At 36.8% G+C, this 22,770-nt stretch overlaps 1 protein-coding gene across 2 annotated transcripts in view; it reads left to right on the top strand.

Moving 5' to 3' along the window:
- The window catches only part of taf2 (TAF2 RNA polymerase II, TATA box binding protein (TBP)-associated factor), a 165,406-nt gene extending 143,194 nt beyond the window's left edge, over positions 1–22,212 (top strand). The window contains exons 22-26 of one of the 2 annotated variants that reach the window (XM_059567327.1): positions 2,498–2,607; positions 3,994–4,172; positions 13,195–13,353; positions 20,822–20,924; positions 21,078–22,212. In XM_059567327.1, coding sequence (XP_059423310.1) covers positions 2,498–2,607; positions 3,994–4,172; positions 13,195–13,353; positions 20,822–20,924; positions 21,078–21,346 — 820 coding nt within the window. In that variant the 3' untranslated portion in view covers positions 21,347–22,212. Of the gene's footprint in view, positions 1–2,497; positions 2,608–3,993; positions 4,197–13,194; positions 13,354–20,821; positions 20,925–21,077 lie in introns of both variants that reach the window. The other variant, XM_059567326.1, reaches the window with a different exon arrangement.
- Positions 22,213–22,770: the final 558 nt, after the last annotated feature.

Here is a 22,770-nt window from a genome sequence, read left to right as displayed (position 1 = left end):
TTTAAGACATTTGAAATCGACCGTCACAGAGCACACGCAATCATGCAGGATACAATTGCAAACTTCAAGAACTAACAACTGGGTTTTAATTAGGTTGTGAAATTAAATGTTCATTAAACATTCAAATATTTGTTTAAATTATGTAAATATGTATTTGATGCATGCTGATGGCAAACGAGAAAGTCTTATAATGTTTTTTCTTTTTATTACTATAAAAGCAATTGTTCAAATTTTGTATACATTTGTATACTTTGTTTAACTGTTCTATCTGATTATTAGACAGACTTCTATCTGTATTAGGTCTATACGCTGTTAATGACAACAGCAAACAATAGGGAGAATGTGAGCATCCTTTGTGCTCAGTAGCTGCCGTTCTCAGCGGCATCAAAATAAAAGTCCTGCATCGAACGCATCGGCCAATGCTGATATATCGGCCGACCACTAGTCCTGAACCGCAAATTGACGATGTTTGTGATGGTGTTTTTGCCAGGGGTCTAACAGCAGTAATATTGTGTCGTGCTACAATGCACATTCTATCAGTTTCACATTGGGTGCTTTTGTCTCAATATACTGTACAACGCGACATAAGTTTACATCAAATGTGGGCAGCCCTATCGTCTACACTGCCATTTTCACTGCTTTTCAGAAGCAATCTCCGTCTACACTACACCAAAGTCCTTTCAGGCAAGTTGTGCCACTTGGCCGCCATCTTGGCAACGTCTCCGTGCAGCTATTTCAGAATAACAAGACCAGGCTCCTATCTAAATGAATGGGCAGAGAGTCAGAACTTCACTTTCACTGGTCACCGGGACATAACAACAGCATGTATAGAAACAGCAGTGAAATATGATAAAAATTGCTGAAAAATTTTGATGACTTTGCCCCAACTGAATATGCTGGAGTTTGTTTTTGGATGAGAAAGGATTTTTTTTTTTTTAAACCCTCCCAAACAAACGCGTGATGTAGAGGATTTTTTTTTTTATATATATGTTCTCTGGTTTTACTCCTTGTGATAGATTGATTAAGGGAATTTGGCATTTGTGTTCCTCATAATTATAATCCTGTGGAACAGGAAGTAATGGCTGGACAATTTCATGCTCCTAGTCACCCTACTGTGTTAAAAAATAAATGAAAATATGAATGGGAATATACTTAAGAGATATTTAACTCATAAAAATTTTGAGGAAAAACATTTATTTCATCATGAGATCTTCTCCCCACTTTCAATTGATTTACTTCAATGAAAGGTTAGAATTTTTTGTGACTTTTTTTTTTTTTATGAAAGATCAAAAAGATCAACAATAGAGCTTTATTTTCACCACTACCTTTACTCATATATGCCAAGGCTGCCAATATTATTGGGGGATGCTGTTTATGTGTGTGTTATTGACATGTTTAATAATAGTAATAATAATTTGTTACTTTTATATAGTGCTTTTCTAAGCACTCAAAGCTTTACATTCTGACTGGGATCACCTCATCTACCACCAGTGTGCAGCATCCACCTGGATGATGTGACAGCAGCAATATTGCACCAGAATGCCCACTACATACCAGCTTATTAGTGGAGAGGAGACAGAGTGATGAAACCAATCAGTAGATATGATTATGATTAGAAGGCCATGATGGTCAGAGACCAATGGGCGAATTTGGCCAGGATGCCGAGGTCACACCTCTAATCTTTTCGAAAGACATCCTGGGATTTTTAGAGAGTCAGGACCTTGTTTTAATGTCTCATCCTAAAGACGGTGCTTTTAATAGTATAGTGTCTCCCATCCAAGTACTGAGCAGACTCAACCCTGCTTGGCTTAAGTGGACAACCAGTCTTAGGCTACTGGGTGATATGGCTGCCTACATAAAAATACAGTATTCAGCTAATTTTCTGTCATCGTTATTGGTGTCAGGTGGTGCAACCATGTAAATTCTTAATTTAAACAAACAAAAAACAGGTCAAATTGAACAAATAGCTGAAAACTAGTTTGTGAACATTTAATGCATTTATTTGTGTAGTTATTTGATTATTCTTCTGTCTTTAAAAGTAAAATAAAATGCTGAAGATACTAAATACCCAGCCATTATAATGCAAAATAATAATGTGTTAGGCACTGTAGAGAGTCTACATGTTTAAGATTTCACTTTGAAATAAAATAAGGGAATATAAATTTATATTTACAAATATTTGGTTGTACCACTTGACATTTTTGGGTGAAACTCGTCTAAACACATTGTTCCCAACTCAAAAATATTCATTGCATTTATTTTGAAATGATTTTCAAAATGACTACTTGTGTCCACAATTTGTTTATTCAGCTACATGCTGATACAAACTGTATATGTCTGCTTAACTGGAATTAGAATGGATCTGTGGTGTAATTGTTCCACTAAACTGTGCTATATTGGAGGATCCTGAGATGAATCTTCAGATACATCCATTACTATTTAACTACTGTATGTTTTGTTAGATTTAATTAAGTTTTTATAATTCTGCCCTCTTTAGGCATGAGATTCTCAGCATGCTTGCCAAGAATCCACCTTTCACCAAAGCAGCGGATTCCTTGCTGTGTAATGAAGCTTTAGTGGACCAACTATGGAAGCTGATGAACTCAGGTAGAATGCACACATTTAATTTTTCTCCTTGTAAGTTCTTGTGGTGCTTATATGGACTTAATTAATCAATTTACCAAAGTTAACTAGGCCAAAAACCCAAACAATATCCATGTATAGAAACAAACTTTTGTAAATATGTACTCGCATTTAGTAAATATACAGTATATCAATACTAATGTTATGCAACTCTCAATGTGATTTGTTTTAAAAATGTCTCCCAGAATTCTTAGTACATGTATTCATCCTCAGAACACTAGGAGACCTTTTATGTGCAGAAAATCCAATCAAATTCTGATTGTCTACCGCTAAGAAACTATTGGCTTGAAACACAAAAAAAATAAATATATGAAAAAATGAATATACCTTGGAACCCACATTACTTTATAACTTGTTTTTAATTATCAGCATTTTTTCTAAGGAACTTTCATAAATCTGTTTATGGCAGTGTTTAAAAAAAAAAATGTTGTAGTGAGTATTTTCTTGGTTTGTTTTCTGACAGGGTGGTCTTGTTCTGCTCCCACTGTGAAAAGATTTATTGTGATAAAACACTTCTGTTACTTCTGGGTTTGCAACCACTCTTGGCAGTACAAATGCTGAGCCATTGCCAGCTGTGATGAAAGTCATTTCTCATATATTTGGTTTAAGGCATTGTAGGTGGTGGTCAAAAAATTATATTTTACCCCATTATCTTACGCTGTGTTTTTTCCAGTGCTTTTTAAAGTTGCACTGTCTGCTATTTTGTTTAACGTACACACAAATGACTTCAACAAAGTTTTTTTCCCAAAATGCATGGCTGCATGTTTTACTTGGGGTTTTTTTTTTTTTTTTTTTTCAGTTTAAAAAAATGACCCATGAAAATGGTGCAGTTGCATTAGATTCTGTGCATAATTTGCATGAAATCTAGTTTAAGAAATTTTAATCAACAGCTCATACCGTGTTTTAGATCTCAGAAATAAAAGCATTTTCTCTCTGCAATGTTTGTGGCTGATAGTATGTTTCTGGAGTAGCGCATTGCCACAGAGAGAGGGATTTCCTAAGATGATCGACTTAACTAAACCTCCCCACAATTTGTTGATATGCTTATGCTTTTTTCATGGCATTGCTGATTTTGATTGGCTGACAGAAATTTGAATGTGTTTATTAATTTTCTATGGCTTCAAAAGCATATAGTAGTTCCAGGTTTGTTGACCACATTTTAGGGACCCAATATTTACTGTAATTTATCAACCATTTAATTGTTTAAAATCATATGCATGCCATAATTGCATCATGCATACCTTAGATGTGCATACATTTTTCACTAAATTACCAGTCTGGTGATATAATTTTCTTTCACTTAGAAATGTGTTATGTTGCCATTTACGTATCTCTCTGTATGTGCCTTAGGTACCTGTCATGACTGGCGTTTGCGATGCGATGCAGTGAACCTATATTACACTCTGTTTGGGCTGACCCGACCCTCCTGTCTGCCACTACCGGAGTTGGGTCTTGTGCTTAACCTGAAGGAGAAGAAAGCAGTTCTTAACCCAACCATCAAATCTGAGCAGGGCCCTGGAGGCCCAGAGGTGACCATGGCTTTTACCAGCACTGTAAACTTCCCACTTAAATTCCTAATTTCCTATTGCATTTTTTTTATTTTTTTATTGTTGTTGCTTAAAATTAAAAGAAAATGCAATGAAAGTTTATTAGTGCAAAAAGTTGAGTGCAAACACATTCCCTGATTTAGTTATATATTAATTTATGCAAACATACATTTACTGAAGGTACAACCCGAATTCCGGAAAAGTTGGGACGTTTTTTAAATTTTAATAAAATGAAAACTAAAAGACTTTCAAATCACATGAGCCAATATTTTATTCACAATAGAACATAGATAACATAGCAAATGTTTAAACTGAGAAAGTTTACAATTTTATGCACAAAATGAGCTCATTTCAAATTTGATTTCTGCTACAGGTCTCAAAATAGTTGGGACGGGGCATGTTTACCATGGTGTAGCATCTCCTTTTCTTTTCAAAACAGTTTGAAGACGTCTGGGCATTGAGGCTATGAGTTGCTGGAGTTTTGCTGTTGGAATTTGGTCCCATTCTTGCCTTATATTGATTTCCAGCTGCTGAAGAGTTCGTGGTTGTCTTTGATGTATTTTTCGTTTAATGATGCGCCAAATGTTTTCTATAGGTGAAAGATCTGGACTGCAGGCAGGCCAGGTTAGCACCCGGACTCTTCTACGACGAAGCCATGCTGTTGTTATAGCTGCAGTATGTGGTTTTGCATTGTCCTGCTGAAATAAACAAGGCCTTCCCTGAAATAGATGTTGTTTGGAGGGAAGCATATGTTGCTCTAAAACCTTTATATACCTTTCAGCATTCACAGAGCCTTCCAAAACATGCAAGCTGCCCATACCGTATGCACTTATGCACCCCCATACCATCAGAGATGCTGGCTTTTGAACTGAACGCTGATAACATGCTGGAAGGTCTCCCTCCTCTTTAGCCCGGAGGACACGGCGTCCGTGATTTCCAACAAGAATGTCAAATTTGGACTCATCTGACCATAAAACACTATTCCACTTTGAAATAGTCCATTTTAAATGAGCCTTGGCCCACAGGACACGACGGCGCTTCTGGACCATGTTCACATATGGCTTCCTTTTTGCATGATAGAGCTTTAGTTGGCATCTGCTGATGGCACGGCGGATTGTGATCCTGGGCCCATTTAGTAATGTCATTGACACAATCATGCCGATGAGTGATGCAGTGTCGTCTGAGAGCCCGAAGACCACGGGCATCCAATAAAGGTCTCCGGCCTTGTCCCTTACGCACAGAGATTTCTCCAGTTTCTCTGAATCTTTTGATGATGTTATGCACTGTAGATGATGAGATTTGCAAAGCCTTTGCAATTTGACGTTGAGGAACATTGTTTTTAAAGTTTTCCACAATTTTTTTACGCAGTCTTTCACAGATTGGAGAGCCTCTGCCCATCTTTACTTCTGAGAGACTCTGCTTCTCTAAGACAAAGCTTTTATAGCTAATCATGTTACAGACCTGATATCAATTAACTTAATTAATCACTAGATGTTCTCCCAGCTGAATCTTTTCAAAACTGCTTGCTTTTTTAGCCATTTGTTGCCCCCGTGCCAACTTTTTTGAGACCTGTAGCAGGCATTAAATTTTAAATGAGCTAATTAAGCGGATAAAAGTGTAAACTTTCTCAGTTTAAACATTTGCTACGTTATCTATGTTCTATTGTGAATAAAATATTGGCTCATGTGATTTGAAATTCCTTTAGTTTTCATTTTATTAAAATTTAAAAAACGTCCCAACTTTTCTGGAATTCGGGTTGTAATAAGTGCTTGCAATATATCAAAATGTTAATGTTAAACTTTTAGGTAGGTTTAGATTTTAGTTGCACAGACTGGTTTTGTGTGAAATGTTTCACCATGATACTCGGCAACAGTCTTGTTTTCAGTTGGCTACAAACCAGAATCAAACCAAAGGCTGTGTCAATGTAGGTGTGTCTTCCACTATTAGCACTTATGCTGCTACTAAAGTGAAACATGGGTAAGATAGAGTCCGGGATACAAAATCCAACAGTGTTGTCGTCCCGCGTTGGCTGCGTCTGTATGGAAGTAAAATAATGACTTATGTCTTTGAAACAAAAAAGCATGCTGAATAGCACTAACTGAAAAATAATGCATTGCATTAACAGTACTTGCATTTTAATGCCTTGAATTTCCAGGGCTTGCATTGTTAGGTCCTGATATTTTATATAGTTGTTCATTTAAGCTGTGAATATTTTAATTCAAAATATTTCACACACCTTTTCATAATTAAAAAATCAATAATTCATATTCACGTTCCAGAATTCTCTTCCAAAATATTAAATCGGTTAAAAAATACGATGTATAATATTCGACAGGCAAATTTCGGTCTATTTTTATTTCACTTTCCAAATTCGCTTCCACAAATTCAGTGGTTAAAATTCAGCAGATAATTCGCCCTTTCACATCCGGGAGCTGCAGGAATAGCAGTTGAGCACAGAGGCATGATCTCCATCTGCTGTCAGTCGCTCACCAGCAGGTGGTGCAAGCGGCTGTTAAATAAGGCCAAAGCAACAGGTGGATTAAGTAATACAGTTACAAAAACTGATCTGCAGAAATTAAGCAAGCGCTAAGCAGAAGTTTTGATTATCGGGGCTTGTGGAAAAGCTGTTTGTGCGTATGTTTATTTCAACATCTTTGCTGTTACCAAGTAAGCAGCATTCAAAGGAGATTATAATGGTGTTTTACCCAACGCTGAAGTACAGAACTAACTTCACTTTTAAGGAAGACATATATTGCTTTCGGTTGTTTGGTTTCCGTAACTTTGCAATTCTGATATCTGAGGTCTTATATCACAGTATTAATTGATTGAGAAGCATTACTCGTCATTGGGGAATCCTGGAGTGTGACGTGAGGGGATCCCCAGTATTACAGCACAGCGACGCACAAGCCATGAAACAAAGTTACGGAAACTAAACAACTGAAAGCAATATATGTCTTCCTTAGATGTAATGTTAGTTCTTAGCGTTGGGTAAAACACCATTATAATCTCCTTTGAATGCTGCTTGCTTGGTAACAGCAAAGATGTTGAAATAAACATACGCACAATCAGCTTTTCCACATGCCCCGATAATCAAATAAAAAAAACCTACCTTCTGCTTAGCACTTGCTTAATTTCTGCAGATCAGTTTTTGTAACTGTATTACTTAATCCACCTGTTGCTTTGGCCTTATTTAACAGCCGCTTGCACCACCTGCTGGTGAGCGACTGACAGCAGATGGAGATTAAGCCTCTGTGCTCTACTGCTATTCCTGTAGCTCACGGATGTGAAAGGGCGAATTATCTGCCGAATTTTAACCACAATAAAGGATGCATATCACTCTGTTCCACGAGCAGCTTTGGGACGTTCTGATCACTGTCTGGTTCATCTTATACCATCCTACAAGCAGAAACTTAAATCTGCTAAACCTGCAGTAAAGACTGTGAAGAGATGGACCAGCGAAACAGAGCAGGATTTACAATCTTGTTTTGGCCTAACTGATTGGAGTGTTTTTGAAGCTGCTACCACCGATCTGGACGAACTCACAGAGACTGTAACATCCTATATTAGTTTCTGCGAGGATATATGCATTCCTACCAGGACTTATTTAACATTCAACAATGATAAGCCATGGTTTACAGTAAAACTCAGACACCTTCGTCAGGCCAAAGAGGATGCCTACAGAAATGGGGACATGGTCTTGTACAATCAGGCCAGGAACACACTGAACAAAGAGATTAGAGCGGCTAAAAAGACCTACGCTAAAAAGTTGGAAGACCAGTTTACTTCCAACGACTCAACTTCAGTGTGGAGAGGACTGAGAGCCATAACAAACTACAAGACACCGTCCCCTTGCACTGAGGCTAATCAACGACTTGCTAACGACCTGAATGAGTTTTATTGTAGATTTGAAACCTCCAACACCCACTCTGACCATCTCCCTACACAACCATTAACACCTCCTGCAATCCCCTTCTCCATACCTCCCGCTCTTCAAATCTGTGAAGATGATGTGCGCCAGGTCTTCAAGAAAAACAAAAGAAGAAAAGCACCAGGCCCAGATGGCGTTACACCAGCCTGTCTGAAAATCTGTGCTGACCAGCTGGCCCCCATCTTTTCACAGATCTTCAAAAGATCCCTGGAGTTGTGTGAAGTGCCTTCCTGCTTCAAACGCTCCACCATAATCCCCATTCCAAAGAAACCCAAGATAACAGGACTTAACGACTACAGACCTGTGGCTCTAACGTCTGTCGTCATGAAGTCGTTTGAAAAACTGGTTCTGGCTTATCTGAAGGACATCACTGGACCCTTACTGGACCCCCTGCAGTTTGCTTACCGAGCAAACAGATCAGTGGATGATGCAATCAACATGGGATTGCACTTCATCCTGCAACATCTGGACAAAACAGGGACTTATGTGAGGATCCTGTTTGTGGACTTTAGTTCGGCTTTCAACACCATCATCCCAACAACCCTCCAGACCAAACTGACCCAGCTCTCTGTTCCTAGCTCTATCTGTCAGTGGATCACCAGCTTTCTGACAGATAGGCAACAGTTAGTGAGACTGGGGAAATCCATGTCAAACAGCTGCTCCACCAACACTGGTGCCCCTCAGGGATGTGTTCTCTCCCCTCTGCTCTTTTCCCTGTACACCAACGACTGCACGTCTAAAGACCCCTCTGTCAAGCTCCTGAAGTTTGCAGATGACACTACAGTCATCGGCCTCATCCAGGACGGTGACGAGTCTGCTTACAGACAGGAGGTTGAGCAGCTGGCTGTCTGATGCAGTCTTAACAACCTGGAGCTGAACACGAACAAAAACAGTGGAGATGATTGTGGACTTTAGGAGAAACCCCCCTGCACTTTCCCCACTCACCATCATGAACAGCACTGTGGCTGCAGTGGAGTCATTCAGATTCCTGGGAACCACCATCTCTCAGGACCTGAAGTGGGACAATCACATTGACTCCATTGTGAAAAAAGCCCAACAAAGGTTGTACTTCCTTCGCCAGCTGAGGAAGTTTAACCTGCCACAGGAGCTGCTGAAACAGTTCTACTCAGCCGTCATTGAGTCAGTTCTGTGTACTTCAATAACTGTCTGGTTTGGCTCAGCTACAAAATCAGACATCAGAAGACTACAAAGAACTGTTCGGACTGCCGAAAGGATTATTGGTGCTCCTCTGCCCACCCTTCAAGAACTGTATACATCCAGAGTGAGGAAAAGGGCTCAGAAAATCACTCTGGATCCCTCACATCCAAGTCACCCCATCTTTGAACTTTTGCCATCTGGCCGGCGCCTCAGAGCCGCAAATACCAGAAAAGCAAGGCACAAGAATAATTTCTTCCCCCAGGCAATCTACCTCATGAACAGTTAAATGCTCCCCAATTATGCTTATAAATGTGCAATATCCTTATATTTATTTGTTAACCCTCCATCCTAGAACATTCCTGCATCTCACTCAATCCTATTCCATTATCATTTATAGCACAATTGTTTATACACTTATTTATTTGCCAATTTGTAATTCTCCTTTTTGTAATGTGTTTTTTTTTTTTTTTTTTTGGTCTGTGTGTTGTTGTCTCTGTGAACTGGAAGCTTATGTCACTAAAACAAATTCCTTGTATGCGCAAGCATACTTGGCAATAAAGCTCATTCTGATTCTGATTAAGTCCTTAGCAATGCATATTACTAATAAAAAAAATGCGTTTTGATATGTTTACAGTAGGAAATTAACAAAATATCTTCATGGATAATGATATTTACTTACTAATATCCAAGTGATTTCTTGGCATTAAAAAAAAAATCTATTATTTTTACCCATACAATGTATAGTTGGCTATTGCTACAAATATAATTAGGTGACTTAAGACTGATTAAGACTGATCACAAATTATGGTGTCTTGGAATTCTTCTTTGTATGCAGATAAAATGAATTGAAGTGTTTTCAATTCTGTGCATTTGATGTCTAGACAGGTGAAAAGTAATTCTTATAGTCAAACTATGCAAATTTCCCAGTCTCTGAACTACAACAAGGCTGAATCCAGCTAGCTATTTGTCATTTTATGTGTAACCACTTTCTTTAAGAAGGTGTTTAAAAAAGATAAATGAAAAAAATGTCTCTCAGACAGTTGCTGACTGACTGGGCAGAACAGCAGCAAGGCTAATGGTTTTGGACACAGCCATAGATTCTATGCTACGTATGCATGGCCATTGTTGGTTAAAGGCAAATACTGTATTTTCTGCACTATAAGGCGCACTTAAAAGCCTTTAATTTTCTCAAAAAAACAGAAGTGCGCCTTATAATCCGGAGCGCCTTATGGATCAAGGTTTTGTTGACATTCCCTTTAGCACAGCTCCATCTAGTGGATACATAACGCAAACCCAGTCAAACTTTTGACTGCAGTATCTTCTATTCTATGCGCCTTATAATCCAGTGCACCCTATATATGAAAACAGTTCTAAAATCGGCCATCGTCTGTACTTCCCTGGTAAGCGGGCACCTGTCCATCAAAAGCTCACTATCCAATCAGAGAAAATCACTGTTAACCCCGCCCTCACGAGAGGTTTGTGTCAAAACACCAAACGAAAAACTGCAAAATCTGTGGCAATTAATTCAGAATCCACGATTAACGAATCTTTTAAAAACATTAACAAAGAATGAAGCATATTTGAAGAGCCTGTTAAATTTGTGCGACTGAGTTCATTTTTTTTTTTCATTGTGTTTTTTCTTTTGTAATGGCATATTTTTGATAGTTTCTGAAAAAGTTACGTTCAGTTTTATAAAGTTTTGTTCATTATTATTGAAACAAATGTAATTCCATACTATCTTCAAACGTATATCTATCTGTCTATCTATCTATCTATCTTTAAACATTTTCTTGCTTTCCATACTATCTTCAAACTTTTTATATCTATCTATCTTCAAACATTATCTTGCTTTTTTCTTTCTATCTATCTACAGTATCTATCAACAATATCTATCTTGCTAGCGACATGCTAGAAACATGCTAGTCATGCTAACAACATGCTAGTAACTTGCTAATCATGCTAGAAACATGCTAACAACATGTTAATTATGCTAGCAACATGCTAATCATGCTAGAAACATACTAGCAACAATGCTAATAATGCTAACAACATGCTAATCATGCTTGAAACATGCCTCTAACTTCTATCTATTTATCTCTCTTTCTAAGTAATCTATCTTTCTAACTAATCTATCATTCTTTCTTTCAAACTAATCTATCTATGAGTCTTAAACAAGGACTGGTGGGACATGGTCCTGTTCCACTTCACATACGCTGAGTGAAAGGGGAGTTTTATAATGACAGGACACTATTTATGACACTTTTATTTCTACATCACTTCGCATGCGCAGTACTTTCCAGTTTTCAATCCGATCAAGTGTTTACATTTCCTCTCGCTCGGATTAAAAAAGGAATAGACCACCCCTTACAATCCAATCAAAATTTTAGTTGGATCTGGCCAATTCAATACAATTGACGTGTTTACATGTGACTTTTTAAATTCTGATTGTTCTTCTATTCCTATTACGATCAGATTAGTAGTGTCCATGTAAACGCAACGATTGATAAGAATGGTACAGGCACAGACGTCGCTGCTGCCGGCAGTGTTCGTCGAAGTCTGCCGTCACGTTGAGCCTTTTGACAAGAGACAAGGCTTTATGAGCTAATCAAAGCAAATGATTGTGATTACATAACATTTTCCTAAACTATTTTAAACTTTAGAGCTATGAGTGATGCAATACCAAAATAAAATAAACTGACTAGGCTGTCTAATAGGTGGAAATTAATCTGCAAGCAAACAAAGTCAGTGGTCGCACTGAGCCTTTTGTCAAGAGAAAAGGCTTTAATAGTTAACCACTAACAACTGTGGTTACATACATCTTCCTAAACTCTATTTTAAAGGTTTAAGAGCCATAAGTGATGTAATACAAAAAACGATGAGCTGATTAGGCTGTCTAATAGGCGGAAATTAGCCTAATCTGCTCACAAATTTATCTTCGTGGCACACGGGATTCCTTCTGAACCGAAGCATTACAGCTATCGATTTTTAACAAAACAGGCCTACTCAAATGTATCTAACCTAACTATTTTCACTCTTATTGTCTAAAAAACAGAGTTATCCAAAGAGGTTTACTTGGTGCCAGTAGATAGCCCTTTTTTCTCCCATAAATAAAAACCTTGCTACTTGGGGTATTTTACATGCACAGTGCCAAGAGAGCCATAGTCTACAAGTAGGCCTAACAGCTGAACTTCTGAACTTAAAACTTCAATGCACATGTATAATAAGCCTAGTAAGAAGTAGATATTTAAAATACAAAAATAACTTATCATAGTTTAACACAGATAAAATCATAGTTAAGGCTTGCTTTACTAAGCCAATTACTGAGTGTATTTGTTTGTGAGTAGGGTGAGCCCTTGTCTTTTTGTCTGCGTGCATGTATCTGTGATGTTCTGTGTGTGGTGTTACATTGCTGTCATATTGACTGTGTTAAAGGATGAAAATGATGGCATGCCTTGACATTGTAAACTACAATCCTTATCTGCAATGCACAAAGTTTAGTCTGCATTTCAGTGGATTATCTTGCGCTAAGCTCCCGCGGAGTGAAGAAGAGGTGGGGTTACGAGACTTCTCAGACAGTTGAAGTGTCTAATGGAGTTAAGAGATTTGCTCTCAAGCTATTTTCAAGACTTTAGATTGGTTAGTAATTTGTAAAAAAATAACAGACCCACGTGGGGACTGACTAATAGCATCGATTTGAAAAAAAAAATATGAAATTGACAAAATTTGGACATAGGAGGTTTCCGCCCGACAGCGACGATATATTTAATTTAGTTCATGATGTTAGCTGGTTAAAAGAAACTCATACCAGAATGCTTAAAGATTAATACAGTACTGTCCCTGCAAGCACTGTAATAAAAACAATTCTGAAGTGCCATCTGCTTGTTTAACAATTTTTTTTTTCTCATAAATCATTCTCAGCTGGAGGAGGAGCATGTTGTCATGGAGCCAGCATTGAGTGGTGTGGCCATGGCCCCACAGGGTTTAAAGAGGAAGGCAGAGACTCCATTAAGCTCATCCCCTGAACCCGGACAAGTTATGCAAGAGGAGCCCAGTGCTAAAGCATCTGTTAAAAGCAAAGTGAGCAAACTGATTTTGAAATTTATTTTACCTTTTTTACTAGATAGTTCCATTGAGATCAGTGATCTCTTTTACAAGAGAGAGACCTGGTAGTAGTATCTGCCTTACAAATGTCATAATTAATATACCACATATAGAATGCATATTAAATACAGAGGTATTTTACAAAAAACAACTTATTACTCTTCCACATTCTTTCAGGGTTTCCACGGGTTCTTAAAAAAGACTTAAATTTAGTTGTATCAAATTTAATACCTTAAAAAGCCTTACATTTTACAAGATAGTCTTAATTATGATTTAAAGAGGTCTTAAAGTTGGGGACGAAAGACCAGAATTGCAATATGGCTGAATGTAACGATTAAACTTCCAAAGGCTAATTTATGATTTCATTGAATAAACTTGAGCACTGCAAGTTCAAAGTCCAGTGCTGCACTGCTTTCTGTTCTGCTGTTACTGGGGAAAGTTATATTTCTACCAAATGCTGGCCTGCTGGCACTATATAAATGTAAATATAGAGGTGTGCAATATGTATGATATGCAATATTTTAATTGTAGTTTTGTGCGATTTGATATTGAGTACACTGCGAAAAGCAAACATAAAACACTCCTACGGAGTGCACGAATACATTAGCTGATGAAGTCTAGTGGGTTACACTAGTGCACGTTTGCGCATTTAGAGTGCGTTCTTTCATTGCATGCACTAATCAGTCTATTAAAATACATTTGGAATTATCACATCAATTATATTTATGTAATTTCATATAGTTAATATCACATGGAGTGCTGTTTTTTTTTTCTCTCCAAAAGCAAGTATGATTACAAATAGGGCTGCAACTAACGATTATTTTGATAATCGATTAATCTGTCGATTATTTTTACGATTAATCGATTAATCAGTTTATGTACTTATATTTTAGTTTTTTCCATTTTTTCCCCAAGTAAATTATTAATAAATGGTCTTTATCATTCAGCATAGATTTAAGAGATTGTAACCATTTTGCACTGTCATATCCTCATCAAAAATATACCTGGAGTTGTTTTATTGTGTTAGTAATCCTTTGTCGAACTCTTCTGCAATCAGAACACTGACCCATACTCTATTATACAAATTTCACAAGGAGATTTCAAATAATGTTTTCACCATGGCAGTCCTTAGAGCTCCTAAAGTAGTTTAACATCCTGAACAAAGCTTATTAAGGAATCTTTCAGAACATATTTTCACGAAGAATAAGGATAAAACAGAATAAAATTGCAGTGCATTGTATTTTATTATTTACTGGAAAACAGCTTTATAGCTTTTGCTGTGAAATTGTAAACAATCCTTCAAAAAAAGTGCCAATGGCATGAAACCTGAATGGAACTCACAATTTAAAGTAAAATCCATCAGAAGGTTGCCCAGAAAAAAAATAGGACACACACAAAAAACCTGCTGTGTGAAAAAGAGCAGTGAATACTTAGAAAATAAGTGCATTTCAAATATCTACATTTACCTCTCTCATTCAGTCATAATTAGGCTGCATGACTGAATTTTGAACTGGTAAACGACAAACTGATCACAGAACATGTTTGTAAAGCTTTAAATGTTAACTGTTAAAAAGCAATGTTATCAGCTTTTACGACTAAACATTTGCAAACAACATTGTACTGGAGAATCTGCACAAATGAAAGTCTTAGGGGCCGTTCACAAATCGCGCCTAAAAACGCTAGGCGCGCCACTTTCTCCTCCTTTCCCAAGCGCTCGGGCAGAAGCGCCCCTGAGGCGTCTGCCTTTGCTAAGCAACCATGACGTGCTCTCTCCTTGAAGAAGCGGAAATTTCAGCAAAGGATAAATGGATTTGCAGCTCAAAAAAATCGCTTGCAGTAGCTCTGCTACTAAATTTATTTCAAAATGGAAATCCATATACAACTATGATCAGCTGTTCCTTTCATCTTGACTGAGCTTTTAACGTTGTTACGGGAAAGGATGAAGCTGATTGGTTAGTTCTTGTCACATGACCCGCGGTGCGGTTGCGGCATTCGGAAAAGTTTAAATGTTTTTAACTCGATGCGGTGCGGTGTTGGAAATAACGAACTTGAGAGCGCAAAAGACGCGATATGTGAACGTCCCCTTAAACAGTGCAGTAGTGCAGAGTTTACAGGTTACTCTTCTTTTTTAAAGGCTCAATGTAAAGTACTCCCACATCACGCTGAATGACATGGCTGCAGAGACGCTGTTCGGGAAGCACGTGACATAAAACAAGGCCAGCTATTGGCTATTCGCTACTTCTCCTGTTGTACTGGCTGAGTAAAACCTCCGGTGGCTCATTACTGCCACACTTTGGTCACCGCAGATTTGAAATATGCACGAAATGAGCCGCTTACGGCAAATAAAAGTTATTTAGCAACGAATCGATGACTAAATTAGTTGACAACTATTTTAATAATCGATTTTAATCGATTAAATCGATTCGTTGTTTCAGCTCTAATTACAAATGTGATATTGATTTTATACAACAGTTAAAGAGCCAGTAAGATGAAAATTCTAAGCTTCCTATCACTGTTTATTAGTCCTGTACAACAGGTTTAAATCCATGCAAGGTTAAAAAACATTGTCATTTTGTCAAAATATCATTTTAAAATTACCTCAATTCTCAGAGATCCCCAAACGGTTCGCGCGAAGCTGTTCAAAAGATTCAGTTTCCTTAAACCCCACCTTTCGGTAGCATACTGTGTTCTGATTGGTCAACTGACATAGCATTAACATATAGTGCTAGCGCGACATACTGATAAGACGCTCGGGAGAAAACAAACACATAACTTCATAATCATACTTACATAATCATATTTGTATGCTTGTTGGTCCAAATAAACTTGGTAATGAACCCTCTTTTATGGCCAAACGCTTTAAAAATCCCGCCTTGAATTCACCGAGATTAGAAAAGCAGTCATCAGTGAAATGTTGTGAACACAACAAAAGGGATTTGTTGTACTGCTCTGGTATTGTGGTAAAAATGAATTTTAGCCATTGGTTCTTCTGATCTTCATTCTTTGGCAGTGAAAATAAAACAAACTTGCCTTTACAATTAAAAACACACTGTCTCCTCGACATGATGCTATCACACCAACTACTAACCAGAGCGTCTGTGTGGGGGGTGGGGCAGGTCAGAGTTTTGTTTCTCCCAAGACGGTAGACGGAGATTATTATGCAAAGTGTTCTCGTTACGTACAAAGAGATGGGCAAAAGATTTGAAATCTATAACGACTCATTTCAGCGATTCAGAGCCGACTCCTTACTTTAGAAACCAATAACTTTATAAATCGTGTACTTTTTGGTTTAATTACTTTGCACATTGTTTACACTGATGGACAGCTACATCATACACTGTAATGCAGGTAATATTTGATTTCCCATCTGTGTGGCTCTTTAAATAAACAAGTAGTTAATATTAAAAGATTCTCAATTCTATTTTCTATTAGAGCTGTAATCGGGCCTTAAAAGTTAAGCCCGACAGGACCCGAGCCCGACAGATTTCGGCCCGACAAGTAAATTTTGATTTAAAAAAGTCGCTTTTTAAAAGCACGAACCCATTTACAGCCCGACATTATTCAAATGTACGCACGCACGCAGCTCTTTTGCCTTTTGTCAGGAATGAGTCATTTATACATGTTTTAACATAATTTATACATGACTAACGTAGGCCACTTGGAAGTTTGAACAAAGGAATAAAATAAGTCCTCTGTAACATTGTAATACCTCAGCACTCTATAAATAGCCCTAGGTATAGGCTAATTTAGCACATAAATAGGCCAACACACCAATTAAGGTAAATTCTAAATTAAGATGGGTATTTGGCAATAATGAAATTAAGATAAAGGCTCTGCCGGATTTGCTTCGCCATAGCAGCTGACATAATAAAATAATAATGCCAACATTAGCTTATATAGCCTACTCTGTCTACATTATGCATTTAAGACTCAATTAATATTTAGTTATTATTTGAAAAACATTTACTCACCAAGATTAGGTAAGGCCTACGTGTTTTTGTGGAGGAAAATGGTTGAATCCACTGTAGATGGATTCAGCGCGTTCCTGTGCTCACTGATGGTGCGTCCAGCATTATAACCCTCTGGCTCATTATTCGAGGATTCTCATTATAAATGAGGTCAAAACTTTTCCAAACCTCAGACTTTGCTTTAGTTGCTGGTGCTACCAAAACGTAATCGTCAGAGGCAAGCCTCCGTTTCAACTACTCAGCATACTTTTTCGCATCTTTCTCGCGCTAATCGAAACACATTACATGACCGCTCATTTACAGCACAAGCCCGAGCCCGGCCCGAGCTCGTGTAAAATTATATAATGAAGCCCGAATCGAAATGAAGTCCGATTGGGTCCCGTCGGGTTCGGGCAAAGATCTTAAGCTCTATTTTCTATGCTCGATTCTCGATTCAAGTCAATGAAGATTTAATACAAATACTATATGTATAAAAAAGTACAGTGAACATAAGTTTACAATTGGGTAATTAATAAAAATAAATTAAGAGCCACAAACATGTATATTAAACTCTTTTATTTTAGGTACACTTGGGTACATTAAAACAGAACCCATCTCTAATTTTCAAATGCATACAATTGTTAATGTTAAATAATTACAAGTTTGATGCAAGATGAAAAATGCTTTGTTCTTGTCCACAACACTATCGTCGTCGTCTTGCTTACGAAATCTAAAATGCTTCCATACCTCTGACTTTTTATGTGAAGGTGGCATCAACGTCGACAGCACCTCTTTAAGCCAGTGTTTCTCAACCTTTTTTCCCACCGGGCCGCACGCACATTACGTCACCAATATAACCAACCTGATTTATAATATTATAGCCTAAATATTATGATATCTAATCGATTAGATTCATTGAAATAAATAAATAATTCTATTACACCTGATTCTGTCGGGAGTTGAAAAGTTTGTGAAATTCGGCTCGATGTAGTAACAGCACAATGAAGTTGCGATTGTAAAGCCTGTGTTATACTTTCTGCATGAGCAATCCGGACGCAGACACGGGCAGCGCGGACGCGGACTTCTTCAATTTATACTTCTGAAAGTGCACGCTGATGGTCCGCTCTGCAACAAACATGTGAACAAACAATTGCCCACAGAATCATTGCACATCGTCTTTATATTCTTTATTGAAGGATTGCACAGGTTCGATTGGCAATGGGCTTCTTCACACTGCCTGAACATGTGCAATTGTGCTTTTGAAGACTACTGACCACGCACACCTGTCCGCGCTGCTCAGAGCCTCCACGCACTCTCCGAGGATGTGTGTGTGTGTGTGTTCAGCATATGTTGGGCCGCATTCGAATCCGTGACGGGCCGCGGGTTGAGAACCTGCTTTAAACTGAATGAATGAATGACAGGTTCGTTGGTAACATCGCACAAGGCACATAAGAGTGTGACATCTAGTGGAGAAGATTTGTAATTAGATTAAGGCTAATCTTACGTTCAATGTCTGCGGAAATAAATATGGAAAAAAATCGATTCATGGCCTTTGTGAATCGATTTTGAATCGACCACATTTTAAAAAACTTTTTTTTTAATCCAGCCCTATGTTTTAGACACCATATTTCCTGGTTTTGCTCTATTTCTCCAACAAAAAAATTTCAAACATAGCCTCACTGTTTTTTTTTTGCGTCTTTAAGCAAAAGGATGCTGTTTTGTTTCCGAATGATTCGTTTCAATTGTAATAAGTCACTTATTTACAGTGACTTACTGCCACCTGTTGGTTTAAATTTCACATTTAAGGTATCTTTTCATTTTTAAACAACTTCAAACATAAGATTTCAATATCATTAATGCATTTTTAACTGCAGGTGAAGGAATTCCATGTTCCTCTGAGCTGCATTAAACCGTATGCAAATGCATGTAAATGATAGTTCTAATGCAGCTTCTGTGTTTTCTCTGCATTGCAAAGATAAATTCTGTTGGTGCTTATTTAATTTGCTTGGTAACAACCCAAATGCAAGAATCTGACTTAAAAGATTACTTAAAGGTTAAAATGCCCATACAACTTGATGGAAATTATTAATTTCTATTTCACTCTGCTGTGAACTGACCACACAGAATATGAAGAATATAAAAAAAATTCAGCTGTCAACGCGGTAGTCCTTAAGATATCAGCACAATAACAAACTCAGCAAAATATCATCTAATTATCGTTATAGATAAAATCCCAGAATATTTTTGAGATCTTTTTTTAATCAATATCGCACATCCATAATTTCATTTAATTGATGATAGTTGTTTAAATTAATATATTAATAAGTACTTTTGACTTTAAAGGTGGAAATGTAAAGTATCATTTTATAAAACTTTGTTTTTGTGAAAACTTGTATCTGAATTGTAAATTATGCTTTTTACAGTAATTGTATGATATTTTATGGTATTTTATATGGTACTATAGACACGCCCTACGGTATTATGGTATTAATTTTGTGTGTTCAGGTCTTAAAAAAGGTCTTACAAAGTCTTAAATTTGAGCTTAAAAATCCTGCAGAAACCCTGTCTTGCAATGTTTTAAATTCATCAATCGATATAAATGTTCTATTAGATACAAATATGTTCAATTATAGGGATGTAACGATTAACCGTGAGCCGGTTGAAAATCGATTCAAATATGTGACTAGCATCTAAACCGATTTGAATTAACAAGTCACCATTCATTTAGGGTTTGTAATTTATATGAATGTATGTCTGAGGGGAACTTAGTCTTTAGAAAAGTTTGATTAAGTTTAGTTTTTTTTTTTTTTTTATTGTACAATATAATTTAGATTAAAAACTGCTCATGTAATCATGTTTAAATCATGATTAAAATGCAGTGGTACCCTCTAATTGTAAATGGAAAGAGCACAGACAAAGCCTTATTTTGTTTATATGAAGAGATTTATTTTGTGTTACTTATTCATTTGATTTGGGGCTTGTTTTAAAATTTCAAATTAGTTTTGTTATTTACATTTACATTATATTTAAATTGTGTCATTTAGCAGACGCTTTTATCCGAAGTGACTTACAAATCAGGACAATAGAAGCAATCAAAACCAACAAAAGAGGAATAATAAGCAAGTGCTATTTTGGTATATTATTATAGTTATTATAGAATTTTGTCCAAGCAATAATAAAAGAACCCATTTAATTCATAATTTGTCTTAAATTTTTAAAAAATTATAATAATGTGAATTAAACCTGAAATCTAAATCTTGAATCAAATCGTGAGTTGAATAAATCGTTACATTCCTATTCAATAACGTGGTTATAATTAGATCCATGCTACGGTTACGTAAAAAAGAAAGCCCTAAAAATTTGAAATGTGTATTTGGTGCCAAATGTTCTAAATACAACAAATCACTGTGTAGTTATTTCCTCCAATCGGTGGAGATTATATATGACCTTATCTTATAATGTTGTAATGTACTGTAATATTTTTCCATTTCTGTCAGTTTCCCGCTCAGGAGGAGGAGGATATTGATATGGACACAGTTCATGACAGCCAGGCATTCATCTACCACCATCTGAACATGTTGGAGAGACCTTCAACTCCAGGCATGACACAAATACTGCACTATTTCTACACACACTATCAACCATGTAGCAGAAACAGAAAAAAAGAGAGAGAGAGAAACATAGCTGGATGAATCTGTCTTATCTTTCAATAGACATCAGGACATTGTTTCAACTTTTCTCAAATTTTCACAGGTAAAGAACCATCTTCAGTGGAGCAAGCCATGTTGTCCATGCCAGGAACACCCATGCCAACACTGAGCAAAGAGAACACATCCTCTAAACATGGAGATCACCACCACCACCATCATCATCATGAGCACAAAAAGAAGAAAAAGAAGCACAAACACAAACATAAACACAAACACAAGCATGAGAGTAAAGATAAAGACAGAGACTCTCACGCCTTTAGTAATAGCCCTGCCAGTGGCCGCTCCATTCGTTCTCCATCTCTGTCTGACTGATAGTGGTATCAGCCAACTAAAGTAATCGGAAATAACATTGAAATACCCATTGCTTTAAGCATTTCGGATGGGTTTTTCTGTTTGTTTTATAAATTATGCAGTGCTGTAAAGACGTTGCGATAGCATTCAACGTGTAAAATCTCAGTGTTTAAATTCAAAGTTCATTCAAAAATAATTGTTTTAATTAATTGATTAAAGAATTTTTACATTACACAACAAGAAAAAGATTGTTCTGCAATATCATCTGACAACACACAAAGCTGCTTGGTTTGTGGCCTTTTAACAGTGCAAACGCACAGATTCACATACTCTTACCATACTGGATCACTGGGGTTGCTTCCTTCCATTGAATCTCTAGATACATTTCTACATTGTGTAAGTACTTTCATGAGGGAACATTTCACATTGTGGGCTCTATGGTCAACTTGGTTTGATAAATAATTTAAATAGTTGCTTAATTTGTAACTTGTAATTTGAAAAGTTGAATATATAGTATAGTATCTAGTACTTTTTTTATTATTATTATAGAACATTAATGTTCCTTTGAAAATATACTAATTTGAGCCATTAATCATTTTTACATAATTCACCTTTTGCGTTTGTCTTCATTGTAGAAATTTTACTAGGGATTTATTGTTGACTGATGTTTTGTTTGCATAAATCCATAAAGAAATGCTAAGCTTTCTATCATTTTGTCTTTTGTTACCACAAAAAAATAAAAATAAAAAACTTTGTTCCTAGTGTATGTTCATGAGTTTGTGCTTCAGTTTCCAAACAAAACCTCAAGTTAGATGAATAGGTAAAAATGTCTTTATTATTTCTCAGATGAACATGCTTGCACATATGTATGCTTGTGGTATGGGGCAGTCTGTCTAGTGAATACCAGAAAACAAATATAGATGATCAAATGGACATGGTATTGTTTGCTATAAGTGTTTACCAAGCACATTACGCATACAAAGCACATTACGAGTACCCTGTTATTAAAGGGATAGTTAAACCAAAAATTGATATTCTGTTGTCATTTACTTCCCCTCAAATTCTGCCAAACCTGTATCAATTTCTTTCTTCAGTTGAACACTAAAGATATTTGAGAAAATATGTATAACCAAACAGTTGTGGGTCCCCACTGATTACGATAACATTGAAAAAAAAATACCAATCTAAAGAAGTCAATGGTAGTTCCAGTTTGGTTACCCACATCCTTCAAAATATTTTCTTTTGTGTTCAACAGAAGAAAGAAACTCTAGACTTGAGAGTGAGTTAAAATTTTCATTTATGGTGTATTATTCATTTAAGAACAAAAGCCAAAATATAATACTGACCTATTTTCCTAGATAGCCAAAATGTTATTTCTGCCCTTTCGTTGTGATTACGTTTTGTGTATTATTGGTCTCTGTTCAATAATCAGCTACCACCTGTTG

This window comes from Carassius carassius, chromosome 15 (assembly GCF_963082965.1).
Source record: "Carassius carassius chromosome 15, fCarCar2.1, whole genome shotgun sequence".
NCBI lineage: Eukaryota > Metazoa > Chordata > Actinopteri > Cypriniformes > Cyprinidae > Carassius > Carassius carassius.
This window is presented reverse-complemented; position numbering and strand designations above follow the sequence as displayed.